Source organism: Strigops habroptila, chromosome 6 (genome assembly GCF_004027225.2).
Source record: "Strigops habroptila isolate Jane chromosome 6, bStrHab1.2.pri, whole genome shotgun sequence".
Taxonomy (NCBI): Eukaryota; Metazoa; Chordata; class Aves; order Psittaciformes; family Psittacidae; genus Strigops; species Strigops habroptila.
In genome coordinates this window covers 7,803,276-7,819,840 of record NC_044282.2, presented here as the reverse complement: position 1 = coordinate 7,819,840, position 16,565 = coordinate 7,803,276, and the positions used below count along the sequence as shown (strand labels likewise).

At 49.7% G+C, this 16,565-nt stretch overlaps 1 protein-coding gene across 2 annotated transcripts; it reads left to right on the top strand.

The window, feature by feature from the left end:
- The first annotated feature begins 4,502 nt into the window (after positions 1–4,502).
- On the top strand, positions 4,503–15,871 carry HEY2 (hes related family bHLH transcription factor with YRPW motif 2). 2 transcript variants are annotated; one of them, XM_030490840.1, is made up of 5 exons: positions 4,503–4,712; positions 5,827–5,905; positions 6,016–6,099; positions 8,741–8,822; positions 13,750–15,871. In XM_030490840.1, exons 1-5 carry the CDS (start codon positions 4,630–4,632, stop codon positions 14,427–14,429), a joined length of 1,008 nt encoding a protein of 335 aa, XP_030346700.1. In that variant the 5' UTR covers positions 4,503–4,629; the 3' UTR covers positions 14,430–15,871. The 2 variants fall into 2 exon arrangements, with proteins under 2 accessions (XP_030346700.1, XP_030346701.1); XM_030490841.1 differs by lacking the exon at positions 4,503–4,712 and adding an exon at positions 4,926–5,106.
- Positions 15,872–16,565: the final 694 nt, after the last annotated feature.

Here is a 16,565-nt window from a genome sequence, read left to right as displayed (position 1 = left end):
AACTCAATGATAAACATTAAAAGATGTAACTGAGAAAGATCTATAAATACCCACTGCATCTTCCTTCCTTCCTACTTTCTTTTAAAATCATATTCAGCTTGAAATTGTCGTTTCTTACAGCAAGCCTCTGTGCAATTTTCATACTTGCCAAAACTGAAGTAAGTTGAAGGGATCTTCTGGAATGAGAACATCCACCTCGGAGCAGCACAGTTCTATCAGTACCTGTGCAGTTATTGTAATACCACAGCAACCACCAACAGATTGGTCCCTGCTTTGACCCATTGACAAGAGTCTTACACACCAGCTAATACGCAAATACTCCTCCACGATGTAAAAAAAAAGTGTGGAATGCCACACACCCACTTCCACCCGTGTGCAGCCACTGTCTAGACAAAGTCACACGTTTTAAGGTCTCTCCACCTCTTTTGAGCATTATTTCCTTCAGCTTCATAACACGATTTCTTCTGTTCTCTTTCTTCAGTCTGTCAATCCCACCTTGGTATGAAGTTAGCCAGAAATTATCTCAACCTTCTAGTTACGTAGAGAGAAGAATCGGGAAGGGGTTTTCTCTCGTTTCTCAGCTTTCCCTGGCAGTTAATGCTGAGTCCATCCAGAAAAAAAATACAGCGTCATTGTCCACAGTCCATGAATGCGGCTCATCTTTCTCTACTGTTCTCAGAGCTTCCTAGTAGAAGAAACTGAAAAGTTATAGAACAGTGATCCCTAAGAGGCTGCTTACTGGGTGAAGGAAATAGGGTGCAAACGTTTATTAAGAGGGAGACGGTGAAGTATAAAGAAAACATCTCTAAGACTAAAACATTGTGTGCCTTCCGTGTCCCATAAAGAAACTCGGGTCAATCTTGAGTCCCCTTGGAGAGAGCTGCTGGGTAAAACCTGAGCTCCTTCAGGAGGCCACGCTCAATTTTAAAATGTTCTTTAAAACTATTTAATCTTAAACGTCTCGCAGGTAGGTAAAAGGGGCCACCCTGAAATCCCGTGGAAATGGCAGCCCCATTTTCGGGAGCGGGAAGGGGGGTGCGGACGAGCCGTGTCTGCGGGATCGGGCTGTGTAAATGTAGCGAGAAACGTCCCGCTTTCCTTATTTCGCAAGCCAGTTCTCGAAACGCCCCCAACGTTCAGCCACTCGCGGGGGGACACCGGGGGAGCACCCGGCCCCACCGGCCTCACCCCCTCCTGCCGCCCCCCGGCCGGCCGCGGTGTCTGGACAAGGGGTCTGCGGAGCCAGAGAGCTCTCGGCGGAGCCGCTGCGCGCCGGCCAGGGCTTCGTCTCCCGGGGGAAAGCTGTTCGGGGGGTTCCGGGGAGCAAGTGTGGGAGAAGGGGGGCTGCCCCGGGTCCCCCGGTTTCCAGGCGGGAGGCAGGGAGCGCCGGCGGGGCGCGGCTGGATGGCATGGCTTCTTCCCTTCAGAGGGAAAAGCACTGGGGGGACGGGGAAAGATGCATCTCTCTGTGCTTCAAATACGTGCGTGTCAACGCTGCTTGCTGCTAGTAGAACGGGTAATCCCCACTCCAGCAAGTGCTCCGCGGGCCACTGGAGAAAGAGACACTCGAGTCATGGTAAACACTTCCACCAGGGACCAAGCTTCGCCCCGCGGCGGTGGGTCCCCGAGTGCAGAGGGCCCGCCACAGCCCCGGCCCTGCCCGCGGGTCGCGGTACTGCCGGCGTCCAGCCCGCGGGGGACGTGGAGCCCCTGCCTGCCGCAGCAGGAGAGCCCGGGACCTGGCGGCGCCCTGGGAAAGTCCGTAATTCTTCCCTCAAGGAGCAGGGAGATCTAATAAATAAATAAATGAAATAATAACAATAATAACAACAACAATAATAATATGATGGGTAAGATGAAAACGGTAATTGCCTGCTAATATAAGGAGCTTCCCGGAGGAGGGACTTCGGCAAAGCTGCCAGGAGGATTTGGTAGCCGGTTCCGCGACAAACAACGCTGACATAAGCTCTGCTCGGGGAGGTAAACACAGGGCAGCTCAGATTTCCGTAGAACAGCACGGGAGACTCGTGCCCCAGGGGGAAAAAAAAATTATGGTAAGGCAGCAGGAACTATTGCTCGAGTGAGCAGAAATTACAAATCCAGCGGCAGCGACGCGTGACTTTGAAGATTTCTGTGCAAAACCCCGAGACGGCTCGGAAACGCACAGATATTCCCGGATGGTTGGCGTGGTTTAGCGGGATCAACCCTCCGCTTCTCGAGCCCATGGCCCCGTTTCGGCAGCGCCCGCAGGCGCACCCGGAGCCGCGGCAGCCCGGACGGGGGGACACGGGCTCTGTTTAACTCGCATTTACCAAATGTGCGCGATCTCTGCTCCGGGGCTGCAGGTCCCGGTTGAGCCCCGGCCCGAAGGTCCCAGGAGAGGGCTCAGCCCTCGCTGCTCCCCCCGTGTAGTTACAGCACAGAGAATAGAGGGAAGTTTGAAGTTTTCCTATGTTTTATTTATTTATTTCATCTAGAATCCCCCACGCCCAGCAGTAAATCTGCTGAGTCTGCTCCCAGGTTTCTAAAGCGCTTGTGCTTCTAATCGCAGTCGGGCGCCGCAGGCTGCTCCTGCTATTCCACTTCTCCCGAAAGATCCCGAAACTTTTGGGGGGATTTTTTTATTATTATTATTATTTTTTTTTATGACAGATCCCATCAAAGCGCCCACTGCGGGGAACACAAGTCCCAGGTTCCCAGGGACTGCTTTTGCCTCTCCCGCGGGTGCTCGTTTCTGTGGTGTCCAAGCAGCCTCGGAGCTCCTCAAATATGGGCATGAAAAGGATGTCCCGGGAGGGCAATGAGGCATGAAATCCCGCTGTTCCTTTACATAGTAGCAACATCCACATGAAAGAGCAAACACTCGACGTGCCACCAAATATAATTGCATTAGATGGAGGGTATGGGAGGAAAAAAAAGCTGCTACCGGTTTCCCTTTCGCCGCGGCCCGTTCTTGCACGCACACCAGCAAAGGAACCAAACCACCTGTACCTTCAGCAGGATTTAACCGAGTGGGAAACCGAGTAACCGGTAGCACAGCCGCTAAACAGCAGGCAGCAGGGGAAGAAGCGGCCCCGCCACTGCGGAGCGGAGCCGCGCCGGGAAGGTGCCCGATCCCCCCGGCAGGGCCGACCGAGCTGGTAGCCTGCCCCGAAAGAGCAGCCGGAGCCATCCCCCTTCCAGACCTTCTCTCCACTCTCCCGACCCGCCGTTCACCCCCTCCCTCGGGCCGGAGCAGCATCGTGCTGTCGCCGCCCGGACACGGAGAGAGGCGAGAGCAGGGCGGCCCCGGCTCCACGACGAGGGTCGCGGGGCCATGCCGCGCCGACGGCAAGACGCCTCGCCACTTGATCGTTTTGCGGCGACCCCGGTAATTGCTTCCCGCGTCTCTCTCCGGCAGGTGTCCGGATCCCGGCCGGAGGGGCTGCCCGTGCCGAACGGTACCGCAGGGCAGTATCGAGGGGCAGCCCCGAAGCCTCCCCGCCCGGCTGCAAGCCTACCCCTGGCCCCGTGTGCCCCTCGAGGAACCGGATAAACCGGCGGTGCCCAGGCCGATGCCGTGGCCGCAGCGCGCCGACCGCCGCCGGACCCTCCCGGTTAGCGTTCCGGCAGCAGGAGCGGGAGAAAAGCGTTCCCGGGAACGTGGGAAAGGGGCCGGAAGCGAGGGACAGGCAGAGGAGGACAGTCACGGAAGGCGAAAGATAACATTTCTGCGGAGATCGTACCACTCCGAATGTATTTTGTCAGGAAGCAGGAATTGGAAAACAGGAGAAAAACGAACTGGGAGAGGGGGAATCCCAGACAAAAGCAAAATAAAACCCGCCCGCTACAGATCCTCCGGTAACCGAGCCGCTAAACTTCCTCCGAGCCTTTTCCAGCCGGGATTATCGCCGCGCTTGGCTCCCGTCCCTGTAAGTGCCAGCTACCCCTCGGGCGCCCGTGAAAGCCCTCCGGGACGGGGCGGCTCGCCTGGCTGGGCCGGGATTTATACCTTTCCCGGGATATACACAACCCTCACACTCACGCTCGTGTATGCTACAAGACACTCCGCGGCACCCGAGAAGCGGCAGCCAAGACTTCCCGGCGGGGCCTTGCGGGACGGGGCGGGGGGGTTGGTCGGGCTCGGGGCTCGGGGTTTACCGGCCAGGGGCACCAAGCCCCCCCTAAATGGGGGGTGGGATGGCGGGGCCGCTCCGCTTCCCCCTCCAGCAGCATGGGAGGGCTGGTGGCCAGATGCCACTTGTCCTCCTCGAAGAGGAGCACCGGGGATGCCCGGGAGCCCTGCGCTCCCCGCAGCCCCGTGCCGGGGGCAAATGCTCCGCTCTGCTCGCCGCCTGCCGTGGGCCGAGGGCGGCCAGGCCCCCCGCGGGGCCGGCGGCTGCTCGCCCGCGCCTCCGCGGTGGGCGGCCCCCCCTCCCCGCCAGTCACCCCCGGCGGGGCGGGCCTTGCCAGGGGCGGGCAGTCGGGCTTGAGGCTGTGCTGCGGCGTGGGAAAGCGCCTCAGAGAGGGTTTGCTCTGCTGGCGGTGCGGAGCCGAGCCGTGCTGTGGCCACCCGCACCAGAGCCCTCCCGGATTTATTTATCACTGCCCCTACCCCGGCTATAAGCTGTGCCGCGTCCTGTGCCCACGATGAAGCGACCGTGCGAGGAAACTACCTCAGACAGCGACATGGACGAGACTATAGACGTGGGGAGTGAGAACAACTACTCGGGGTAAGTGGGGCGCACACACCCCGTCCCTCCCGGGCCGCCGTCTCCGCGGGGACAGGGGTAGAGCGCGGGGGAAACCCGGCCGCCCCGGCGGGGGAGCGAAAGGGGGGGCAGTAGGGTCTCCCTCCAGGTCAGCCGGCAGCTTCTTGATAACCAGGAGTTTGCCCCGCGGTCTAGCTGCCCGAGCCTCGAAATAATCCGGAGCACTCAAATAGCTTGGGGCCCATCAGGCTGCAGTTCATTAGCTCCGCTTAATTTGCCATTTTCAATCAGATCTTTTCCAAAATAGCTCCTGAGCAGGCCGGACAGCCTAAGGGAATGTGCGCCAGTGGGCAATCAGCTGTGGAAAGTAATCAGGGAGCTCCAGAAGTTGAATGGTAACTTCAGCAAGCCGAGGGTGAGCCGGTGGTGTTCGCCAAATGGGGGATGGCTGCGAGCTCGGCGGGACCCCGCTGGCCTTCACAGCTGGTCTTGCCCACTTAGGGACACACTCTCTGGAGCCCTGTGTCGTTCAGATCAGTATTAAAAGCTACTGGATTTTTTTGCTCGCACATAATGAAATAACAGCCTTTTCACGCTCGTGGGTGGTGTAGGTTTAAAAGTAGATTTTGAATTCCGCTCCTGATGCGGGACAATGCAGCAGATCCGGGTGGGCAACTGACGTTGTACTTTAGCATCTACCGGCTCCTGTAGCAATGGGCAGGATGTCAAAACCTAGCAGGTCAGGTAGAGGTTGTGGTGTCGGATGCCTGTACTTACCACCGCTGTTAGCGTCTAGAGGTGATTCACGTGGGTTTGGGCTCGGTTCTTCAGCCTGTGTTTGGTAGGCAGGGCTTCGTATGCAATGAAAACGAAATCCGCTGCGCAGGAGAGCGAACTGCCTCCGGGAAAGGACTTTATTGCTGACAGGGTGTTCTGTCCATTCAAAATATATGCTGGGTCTGTCAAAAATCAAATGTCTTTCTCTCTTTAAAAATAAAGTGCAGCGAAAATCACATCTTCTAAGCACTGAAAACGGCAGGAGAGGGACTATGCGTAACTAATGCAGTGACCTAAGGTGTCTTCAAAGAGCAGTGCCAAGTTGTGCAACACCTGACATACTTTTATTGTTTCACAGGCAAAGTAATAGTTCTGTCATTCGATCAAATTCCCCGACAACAACATCTCAGATTATGGCCAGAAAGAAAAGAAGAGGGGTACGTTGCATTTAATTATTTTCCCGTGTGACAATTTGCATGTGTACTTTGGTTTTGCCCTTCAACATTTTTTAATAAACTTAACATGTTTCGGTTTTTTTTGGGAATAGATTATAGAGAAAAGGCGCCGTGATCGTATAAATAACAGTTTATCAGAGCTGAGGCGGCTCGTGCCAACTGCTTTTGAAAAACAAGTAAGCCCTTTTTTTTCCTTTTTTTAAGTTCTGTATCTCATCTGGCAATGTTAGTTCTCTTGTAAAAGTCATTAAAATAATACTGTATGTGTCCTGATCTGGCACAAAGCAGGCATTTCAATAAAATGCTTTGTTGTGGCAAAACTATTAGAAGCATAATTCATTATAAGGCTGAAAAACATTTCCATTCTTTGGCTTGGTTTTCCCTTAAGGGTGACTGTGTTCGTGTTGCCTCTGTTCTTTCGATGAATTCCAGTAGTGGTTTGTTAAAAATGTGCTTTATTCGATATTAAAAAAAACCCAAACCCGAACCCAACACAACTGCTTCAAACCTGGATGTCAGTTCGTCTTCTGTCTAAACCTTTAAATATAATCTGCTTCGCACCTACTTTAAAATTCTTTATTTTTTAATCTATAATTTCAGTTGCAAACTAATCAACCCAGTTTCCTGAAAAGGGAGCAGGCAACCTGCATTACTCACATTTTAGAGTGACTGTGTAGAAACAACGCATCAGGAAAAGGAATAGGCCCATGAAGTCAGTAGTATGTTCAAAGACATTCAGTGAGAAACTATTCAGTGCAAAGGCTGTAAGGATCCAGCTAGTTCTGGTTCATCTCGTCGGTCATGAAATTACAGGCCAAAAGCTTAGAATACAATTTGTCCTTTAAAAAAGAGCGTTTTATTTATGCCATTCAAATTTATTTATTTATATTTCCACACCTTGATTTTTATTTTTTTAGGGTTTTGGTTCAATATTTAGCTTTATTCCTGTTTTATTGGATGTATCTGAAGATCTATGGATATGCGCAATTGACACTACATTGCAATAAAAAGGAACCAACTGAAAATAAAGAAGCTGACTTCCTTGTAATAGTAAAATAAAACAGCAGAAAGTAGAATTTGAGAACAGGATTGTGAGGTGCTGAATGTCAGTGGTAACTCTGTGGCAAGTACTGCACCATGTTAGGCCTGTTACATCCCTGGTCTGAACAAAACCTGGTTATAAAGAAATTTGAAGTGTTATAATCCTGGTGAGAGCATCACTTGTGTCACCTGCAATACACTTTTGGTAACTAGTAGTTGTAACTGTGCCGTGGTGGAGGTTCTGGCAAAACAGTGGCAGAGGTATCTTCAGCTAGATAAACAGGGTCAAGAGACAGCGGTTGTTTGACCCCTTATATTGTTTACTTCTTGAAAACCACAAACATTATAAAACAAGTCCTACAGAGCCTTTGGAAATTACCCAGCGCCATGCAGTTTTTAGCTATTAGTCACTCTTACTGAGGCAGCTTGTACTGTGTCTGTGGAAAAGATGAAGTCTGAGAAAACTACAAGATGTAGTCGCATGTAAAATGGGGAATTCTGACCAAAAATTCACACATGCATCAAACTTTGCAAGAGGAAAGAGCCAAAAGCAATAAGCTGATTGAAAAGAATGTATCAGTGTGAAAATGAGTGCACGCTGTATTTTGCTCAGAAAGCCCCACCATTTTTCTGCAATATGCCAAGGGCAAAGTCATCAGCCCTTTTCCAGCTCCTTGACATTCAGCTCACTGGAGTTTTCAAGTTGGACGTTTAGTTTCGCTTCTGCCTCGCTCTCTCCCTCCCTCCTTCCCCAAATCAAACCACAGCTCTGCACTCCAGAGTCCTTCACAGAGATTAGAAAGCCTTGGTGAAGCAGTGCTGCGGAGGAGAAGGGTGTAAGCCTTACCAAACCTGTGCATGTGAGGCCGCAGGACAGATAAATAATAGAAAAAATTGGCTTGTAGGATGTGATCCACTGGTGGCTGCAGCTTGTGCTGCCCTGGTGTTGGCTGATGCCAGAGACGGTCCCTTGCACTGGAAGAACATTTGCACGGTAAACGCAGTCGTCTGGGTGTTCTCCAGATATTGAAGGGAATGCTACCATGCAAAATAGTTTTATTTATAGATTAATATATGAATACTACCTTTCAAGTTGTATTTGACACTTTTCCAGCACCTATTGTAGCTCTGTGAGTCACCCTCAGTAAAGAAAAGATTTTTACTGGCAGAAGAGCTGAACTCTTTCTTTTTCACAGTATTTAGCTTCATGTCCCAGCAAACTAGGCCTTTCGCTAACTTAAAATATTGTGGGGTTGTTTTTTCAGTCGAGAATGAGAATGGAATAGTCCGCAGCCAAATGACATGTCGAAAATTAACAAGCTATTAAGAGGGATACTTTTGGGTGTGTGTGTCCACAGGGACACCTACTGGTAAAAGCACAAAAAAAATATGTTGCAGCAGGGTCTTCATCGATAACTGCGCAGACCTGTCCTGCCGCCCTCCGTTTCTGGCTATTGTTAAAAAGAAAGCTCAGGAGGTTATGTATTTCTCTCATTTCATGAAGATGTCATCTCTATACTATCTTCAAGGCCAGAGCTACCCTAAGCTGTAGCCTTAGTAAAGCAAAATTGTGCTGCTGCTTGTATCGCTAGAGAGGAAACAGCATTAGTCCTTAGACAAGATCTGGGAGGCAGATGCTCGGGAAAGAATTAAGATGAGAATGTCCTAATGATAGGGGAAATTGAAACCGTAAGGCTGAGCTCAGTGGAAAGTATATCAAATTAAAGTTTCTAGTACTTGTAAGCCTTTATTTATATGAATCTCTTTATCTCAAAGGGATCTGCCAAATTAGAAAAAGCGGAAATACTGCAAATGACAGTAGATCATCTGAAGATGCTGCAGGCGACAGGAGGTAAAGGTAAGGAGCCCATGGGTTCTTTTCTAATATTTGGGGAAATCTCAGCAAAAAAAGTGCTTTGAGGAGCTGTGATAGGCGTTTCCAGATTAAAGGAGTGGAAATCAATGCTAATGGCAGGATTGAACTCGTGGGAAAGAACTACTGGGACAAAAGAAGCACTTGACCCTGGGCTTGTGTTTGCTTTCATAACACTGTGGGAGTAAAGGCTTCATTCACAGGCAGCCCAGTCAGAGATTTGTTTGGGGTTTCCAAAGAGCACTGAAATCTGCACAGGGAGACAAAACAAATACACAAACACCAAACATAAACAGGAGGTTTGTGGCAACAATTGTGTAGCACAAAACCGATGCTAAACCTCATTATCCAGCAGCTATACCGAAGGAAGTGGATAGAGAGGAACTTTCATTATTGTTTATGTATTTTCTTTGTTCTGGAAAGACTTTTAAATGCCAGGTTAGACTGTCTTGTTCCCCAGAACAAAACCCAGACTTGCTCTCTGCAGCTCCAGGTATCTCATAATGCAGACTCTGAGTTCACATTCGCATGGTGTATTTGTGTGTCAGAGGCCTGGGCAGCTCCCTGGGTGCTGGCATGACGCAGGGCCTGCACTGGCTGACCCGCTGGATCAGCCGACTGCTGGGAGCCGAGCGCACCTCGCTTGTGCAAGCTGACAGTCCTAAGGCTGGAGGCCAAACGATTTCAGCCACCCACGAGGTATTCTGTGTAGTCATGGGTTTGGAACTTATTTGGACTGAAAAACTTGCTGGCCTCCTATAAGCACGGTCCTACATCTCGTGCCACCGACTGCGATTATGGTTCAAATTGCTGTAATGGAAACCAGCCGATTTTTCATGGACCCACTGTGCCATATAGGTAAAGGCTAGAAAAGAAGCTGCTGTCGCTCTCTCTCTTCCTTTTTTGATTAAAGTTTTCAGTCGTGATTGAATTACTGCTCCTCTCTGTACCTTGCAGCGATTACAGAACTCACTTAAAATCAGCGCATGCTTAGCAACAGATGGTTATGGGAAAGCATGTTGAAGGCTGGTATTCTGTTGTTTGTGAAAATTGACACCAAGCTGACATACCTATTTTCTAGGTGTTAAGAGGCTTTTGCTGGGAGTCCATTTAAGCTTTAAATTTATGGGTAACTTGCTCTATAAGCTGTGAAAGGAATTTTATTGCCCTTCATATAACAGACATGCCTCTTGATTCCTCAGAAAATGTGCAAAATCAAAAAAAGAAGTTTATATCTTAAAGTGTCCTTTAAAAAGCACTATTGAGTTGGTAAAGCTACACTCTTGAAAGTTACGAAACACCGGAATTGATTGTGCTTGTGCAATTTGAATTCAGATCCTCTGTGTGTGTGCGCAATGGTGCCATCTTCAACTGCGTGGTGGCGTGCTGGCTTTCCACAAGCTGTGTTGCCTGGTGCACAGTGTTTGGCTGCTGAGGGAAGTGGTGGTTGTTCTGCTTTGTCCTCCCCATGCAATGTGCAGCTCAGCTAACCCAACCTGACCCTGCTTTGCGCTCCTCTGAAAAGCTGCAGCAGCTCCCAGCCCTCCGATGTCTGCCCTGACAGAGGGAGGCCAGGAGGTGAACCCAATCAGAGACTTGATTTAGTATGAAAACCCCCTTTTCCTGCTTCCCTACTCCCAAAAAGCTTGTGGGGGATTATTTTATAATTGGGCCAGGTGAGGTGGCCCAGCTAGTGGGGCAGGGAACGAAGTGCCTGAGATGGAAGCTGCTGGGCAGAAAGAGGTGTCAGCAGAGCCCCAGCATCTGGCTGTGGCTAGACAAGCTGGGTTTTGTGAGCAGTCCCAGGTCAATGCGGTCTCTTCCTTGGTCTGCCACCACAGCCGTGCCTCTCCCTGCCCCAGCTAACACCGGTGTGCCTGTGGCTACCAGAGGCCAGTGTGGGGAAGGATGATGCACTGAGGTGCCTTCCATCCACCCCATGGTCCATAGTGGATGGCACATCCACTTAATGGCCAATCACTTCACAAATACTACAACTTTTATCTTCTCCTTCTGACCCAGAGATAAGAGTAATCTCAATGCATGGATTAAGAAACTTTAAGAAAAAGAGGTTTGCCAGTTAGTACTGGGCAAAGTTTAAGCCTGCATTTCCTGCTTGCTTAATGTTTTACTTTGCAGCCTAAGTAACAGCTTTAAATATAATTTCTTAGGGTGTTTTTAAGGCAGAAGTTTGTTTTATTTGCAAGTGTAATTATTTCTACTTTGTAACTCATCTTCTGAGCCAGAAACATTTTTGGGATCAGGAGGAAAAATGAGTTCCAGCAGTTTTTCTATGGACAAAAGCTGTTACTACAGCAGGGGGAAATGTGTCCTGATGCCCTTATGGTCCCCTGCATTGAGGGCTGGGGAGAGCTCTTCCTCCTCATGCAGAAACGGAGGACACCCACGATGGGGAATGCCCGGGGCTAGGCAAGCTGGGGTGGAGCCAGCCACTGCTCAGCACGCTGAGCCTGAGGTGGGCTTGGCAGAAGAAAACCCAACGTGGCTCCTGTCCCTGCCCTGCTTTGCAGAGCTCTCCAGGCAGGCATGCAGCTGCCTCTGAGGTCCTGCGTGGATCCGTGTTTCTGCCGCCCTGATGCAGGTGTGGGCAATGGTCTCCTGCTCGCGTTGAGTTATGTTTTGGCCTGGGGCCAGGGCTTTTTGCTGACCCTGCAAGCAAGCGCAGGGGAGGAGTAATTTGTCAACAGTGAGTCGCTTGCTGGGACCTTGGTGTGGTTTTATTGCAGCTTCACTGCAAATTTAGCTTGGGTGACTGACACCTGGGTCAGCAACATGGGTTAATATAGCTGGAACGACTCAGCCCATGCCCTGTGTGCAGAGCAGGTGGGTTACTAGGATAGCCCAAGTAAAACTGTCAAATCCTGTTCAGTACAAAATGTTGGCATGTACACGTTGTGGGTGGTGGTGGAGGATGTTCTTGGGTTTTAGAAAGAAACAAGAAAAAACATTTTTCAGCCTCTCTGAGAAGAGGAAAGCCAGCAAAGGGGAAACCTGGAAAAGATAACCATCAAAATCAAAACATAATGGAGCCTGGGAGTCCCAGCTCACATCTCCCCTCTGTTTTCATGTCTCGGCCACCATAGGAGATTGAGAGGGAGCCAGGATCACCAGGGCTTTGGGACGGCTCGTCACAGAGCCAGCAGCTCAGACTCCAGAGAAGCTGGTGGCAACCACATCCCCCACATCTCCTCCGGTCCGGAGGGAGGGAGGGAGGCTGGGAAGCCCTGGCTTGAGCCACGGCTCTCAGGACTCCCAGGCTGGCTGACTTGTGGCCAGAGCTGGGAGGCGGTTTGGCTGCACTTCAGCCCCTCTGAAGCTGCCGGAGGTCCTGGAGCCTCCGGCGCAGAGTCAGTCCCCACGCCAGGCTGGCTGGCACCCGAGCAGGTACCCTGCTAGCTCGCCACCGCTGCCCTGCCTGGCATTTGCTTCTCAGGAGTTCACTCAACCATGGTGTTGCCACAGATCCCTTGGTCACAGTAGGCTTAGCAGGAAAAAAGCTGGGAGGACTCAGTGCTTGCTGACACAAGACCTCAGCCCCTCACACTCACCGATCACCAATGTGATGGCCAAGCCGGTGGTTCTCCTGGGTTTCCTACAGCCTCAGATGAGCAAGGTGGACTGCAGCCAAAGTGCCACCGAAATTTGGGAAGAAGGAGTGTACGGCAAGCAGGGAATTTGGGGTGACACCTATAAATGTGCCCAGGTTAATTCTATAATGCAGGCGTCCAGTGACAGAAATGCTTCTTTCTAGCTTGAAAGTTGATACCAGTGGAAAAAAAGGCATCTAAGGTGATAGCATTTTTCAGAAAGAGAGATGATTCATGCCAGGGAGTACAAGGCCTAATGCAGGTATTGCTGCCACGTTACTCCATAGTAAGGGCACTCAATCTTCATATACTAACACACATCACAGTCACGCATACCTAAAAATTTTCACTGAAAGAAAGACGGGAAAAAAACCTGTGCCAGCTTGGGAATGGATAGGACATTACTTCCCCAAGGAGAGTACTTTTAAACTGAAGTAGGAAAATTCCAAAAACTGGAATAGGTTTTTGTGGTCGAAGAGCTGCAGCTTAAAGACTAGATTTGATGCTAGACCCTTTCAGAAAGGGAATATCTTTTCATGTGCATTTAATAAGGCTTTTTTTTTTTCTCTTTTTTTTTTTTTTCTCAAAAGCTTTTTCGTCCCAAGTCTGTGGAGCTCCAGTTGCTGTTTGTTGAAATACCTCATGGGCCATATGACTGTCAGTCTTCCATCTCCAAATTAGCAATGGCATTACATAAAACGTTTTCTCAGTAAAGCTTTTTATTGTGTGTGTGCAGAGTCATGACAAGATGTTTTTAGTTTGCAGTTAAGTAACACCGTATGTCATATTGTCTTAATGACTCTGTGAAGTAGATGGGACCCCAGCAGCAGTTACAACAACTATCTCACCATGTCGAGAAATAGTTTGAGAGCATTACGATGAATGCCAGCGTAGGGAAGAAAAGGCAGGGTAGCACATGCAAGCTCTCTGATCCTCAGCCTGTTTCTTTGTGTGAATAAACGTTTCTTTCACACACACGTGCAGAATCAATACAGCACTGCAGCAGCTTGCTGAGGAATTTCAGGAGAGGCATCATGTATCTTTTTAAGTATCATGAGTACTCATGGACTTAATTCTTTTCGTTTGTATATTGTCTGCAAAAACAACTGCAGCCTATTGCATTACAGGGATGGCCACACAAATCATTTACAGATCAGAGAACAAACTTTTTGTGTTGCAAATCTTAACCCGTAAGTGGGAGTCCCGGCCGCAGCACAAGGAGAGGGTTAGCCACGTCTGTCACCCGACGTTGGCCGGGAAGCTGCCTTGACATCAATGTGTGTTTTGCTCTCCTCCCCTCGCAGGTTATTTTGACGCTCATTCCCTGGCCATGGATTTCATGAGCATTGGCTTCCGGGAGTGCTTGACAGAAGTCGCGAGGTACCTGAGCTCGGTGGAAGGCCTCGACACGTCCGACCCGCTGCGCGTTCGACTCGTGTCTCACCTGAGCACCTGTGCCTCTCAGAGGGAAGCCGCCGCCATGACGTCCTCCATGGCCCACCACCACCACCCCTTGCACCCTCACCACTGGGCAGCCGCCTTCCACCACCTCCCTGCCGCTTTGCTGCAGCCCAACGGACTCCACGCCTCCGATGCCGCCCCGTGCAGACTCTCCTCGGACGTGCCCCCCCACGGCTCTGCCCTGCTCACGGCCACCTTTGCCCACACCGACGCCGCACTCCGAGTCCCCTCTGCTGGCAGCCTTGCTCCCTGCGTCCCTCCGCTCTCTACCTCCCTCTTGTCCCTCTCGGCCACAGTTCATGCCGCCGCAGCGGCAGCCACAGCTGCTGCCCAGAGCTTCCCCCTCTCCTTCACCAGCGCCTTCCCCATGCTCCCCCCCAGCGCAGCCGCTGCCGCTGTGGCTGCGGCGACGGCCATCACCCCACCGTTGGCCGTATCCGCCACCACCAGCCCTCAGCAGGCTGGCAGCGGGGGCAGCACCAAACCGTACCGACCCTGGGGGACTGAAGTTGGAGCCTTTTAAGTGCCCCGTCTCCATTCGCGGTCCGGCTCCCTCCTCTCCATCAGCACACGCACATGTGCACACGCAGCCCCACGTGCCCACACATACCCAGACATGAGCCTTCAGGACTCAGCGTGTCCTTCCTGCTCTCCCAAAGGGCCCGGGAGGTGCTGGTGAGCCCGCCAAGGAATGGCACAGCTTTCCTCATTTCAGGCATCGGAGAGGACACGGAGTGATACTTTCTCCTTCTCATTCTGGTTTGCTGGAGACATCTTGAGGGAGCAGCAGTGGCTTTCATAACAGCATGACTGTATTGGCACGTAGAGGTTTCCTGGGAAATACATAGAAATACGTAGACATTAGAACTAATAATTCTCCAGCTATGCATCCTTCTTCGGCAGAGAGGTGAAGGGATCGCACCTACCAGGCTTCCCCAGGCTAGAAAAAGAGTTTGACTTTCGTAAGTGCCTGACGTTGAGAAAAATAATAGATAAAAATATATATATGTGTGTTCTGCTAAAACAAATAACATTGCACAGGTATGGAAATGGTATGGGAGAGAGGTGAAATTCTGCATTCAACTTCAGAACTGGGACACCTTTCCAGGGAAGAGCGTGCTTTTGAAGGAAAGAGGGGTTTTTAGCCAAAAGACTACAGAGGAAGAATGTTCAATTTGACAGGCCTAGTTCTCGCTTCCTTAGTTCACTTTCTTTGTACAGACTTGCCAGATTGTGACATCTAGCATAGCATTGGTAAAAGCAATTATCTTATCAGTGCTGGGATTAATGAACGTTTCAGCGCTGCCTCTGAGCCTTGAGGCACCCTTTTTTATGGCTTAAATATGGTGCTAGCTCCTATCTGCACAGTGAATTTGTCATGCACCCAGAAGTAACCACCTGTTTAAATTGTGCACACTTGGATACAGTTGATTCATGCCAATACAAGAGACTCGGCGTTTTGAGAGTTCAAATTCACTTATTTAGCTATATTTGGACATTTAGCTGATTCTGTGCAAGATTCCTCTTCACTATCAACTTCTGGGAGAACGATCACTCTGGGTATGAATGAAGTTATGGTAGGGACAGTTTTAAAATTGGCTTTTAACACGCCAACGTTGTAACGTGGGTTTGATTCCAAACCAAAATGAATGTATTAAGGGGGGTGTGAGTAAATTATTTTGTCAATACCCAGACAACTAGTGCTGCATAAAATGGTTTGCTTTCATTTTTTATTACAGTGACTTAAAATAACCTAAGTATTTTAATACATCCAGTCAAGAACTAGAGATTTTATGTAAAAAAAATTAAAAAAATAAAAATAAAACACAGCATGTATTATTATGCACTTGATTTCTCTGCTGTGTGGAGAAAGCAATAAGCATTGAGAATGTTAAACATTATGCAAAATATACTTTAAAATATTTGTTTTAAAAATACTGTACCTAGTTGGTCTTTTACGCATTACTTTGTTAACCTTTTTCTATGCAAAAGCCTTTACATATCACTAATTAAATGAAGTCCTTTTTGACTGCGATTTATGGATGATTTGTTGCAGTTTTTGTTTGCTCTTGGGGAATACTCATGCACTCAAAGTTAATTTCTGCCACTGGTAACAAGCCTGTTGGCTGCTCTGTCCTCTGCTGCTCTCCTTGCTCAGCCAGGAAGCCTGTCTCATACAGTGTGCTCTGAAATAGGCAGAAAAAATCAGTTGGTAAAGCAACGTTGTAAACTGGTTCTGCATTGACAGTATGTTTAATGATACAAACCCATCTGCACATCCTGGGGAGCCCCGAAAATGGTAGGAGTTTCTAGGTTCAACTTTCCTCCCGGTCCCCTCTAAGGGCCCATGTTTAGAAGGGGAAAAGTGTAAGCCAATGACATCATTAAATGTCTGGATTGAGAGAGAATAGTTTTTACCTCCAGTTCTGGTCTTCTAATTTACCGGTTCCCACTGAGGCAAGGGCTTGTTATTGTTGCATCTGAATCTGTAAAGCCCATCTGTAGAAGGCGTGTAAAGCTCTGTAAGGATAAGCACAAAGTCTTACATGCCCCGAAGACAATAAAACATTATTATGTCCAAGGAACAGCTGACAAGACTGAGCCACAGAAACGGGGTGATCGTCCTACAGCCAGACAGAGACTTCATCTGTCATCAAAA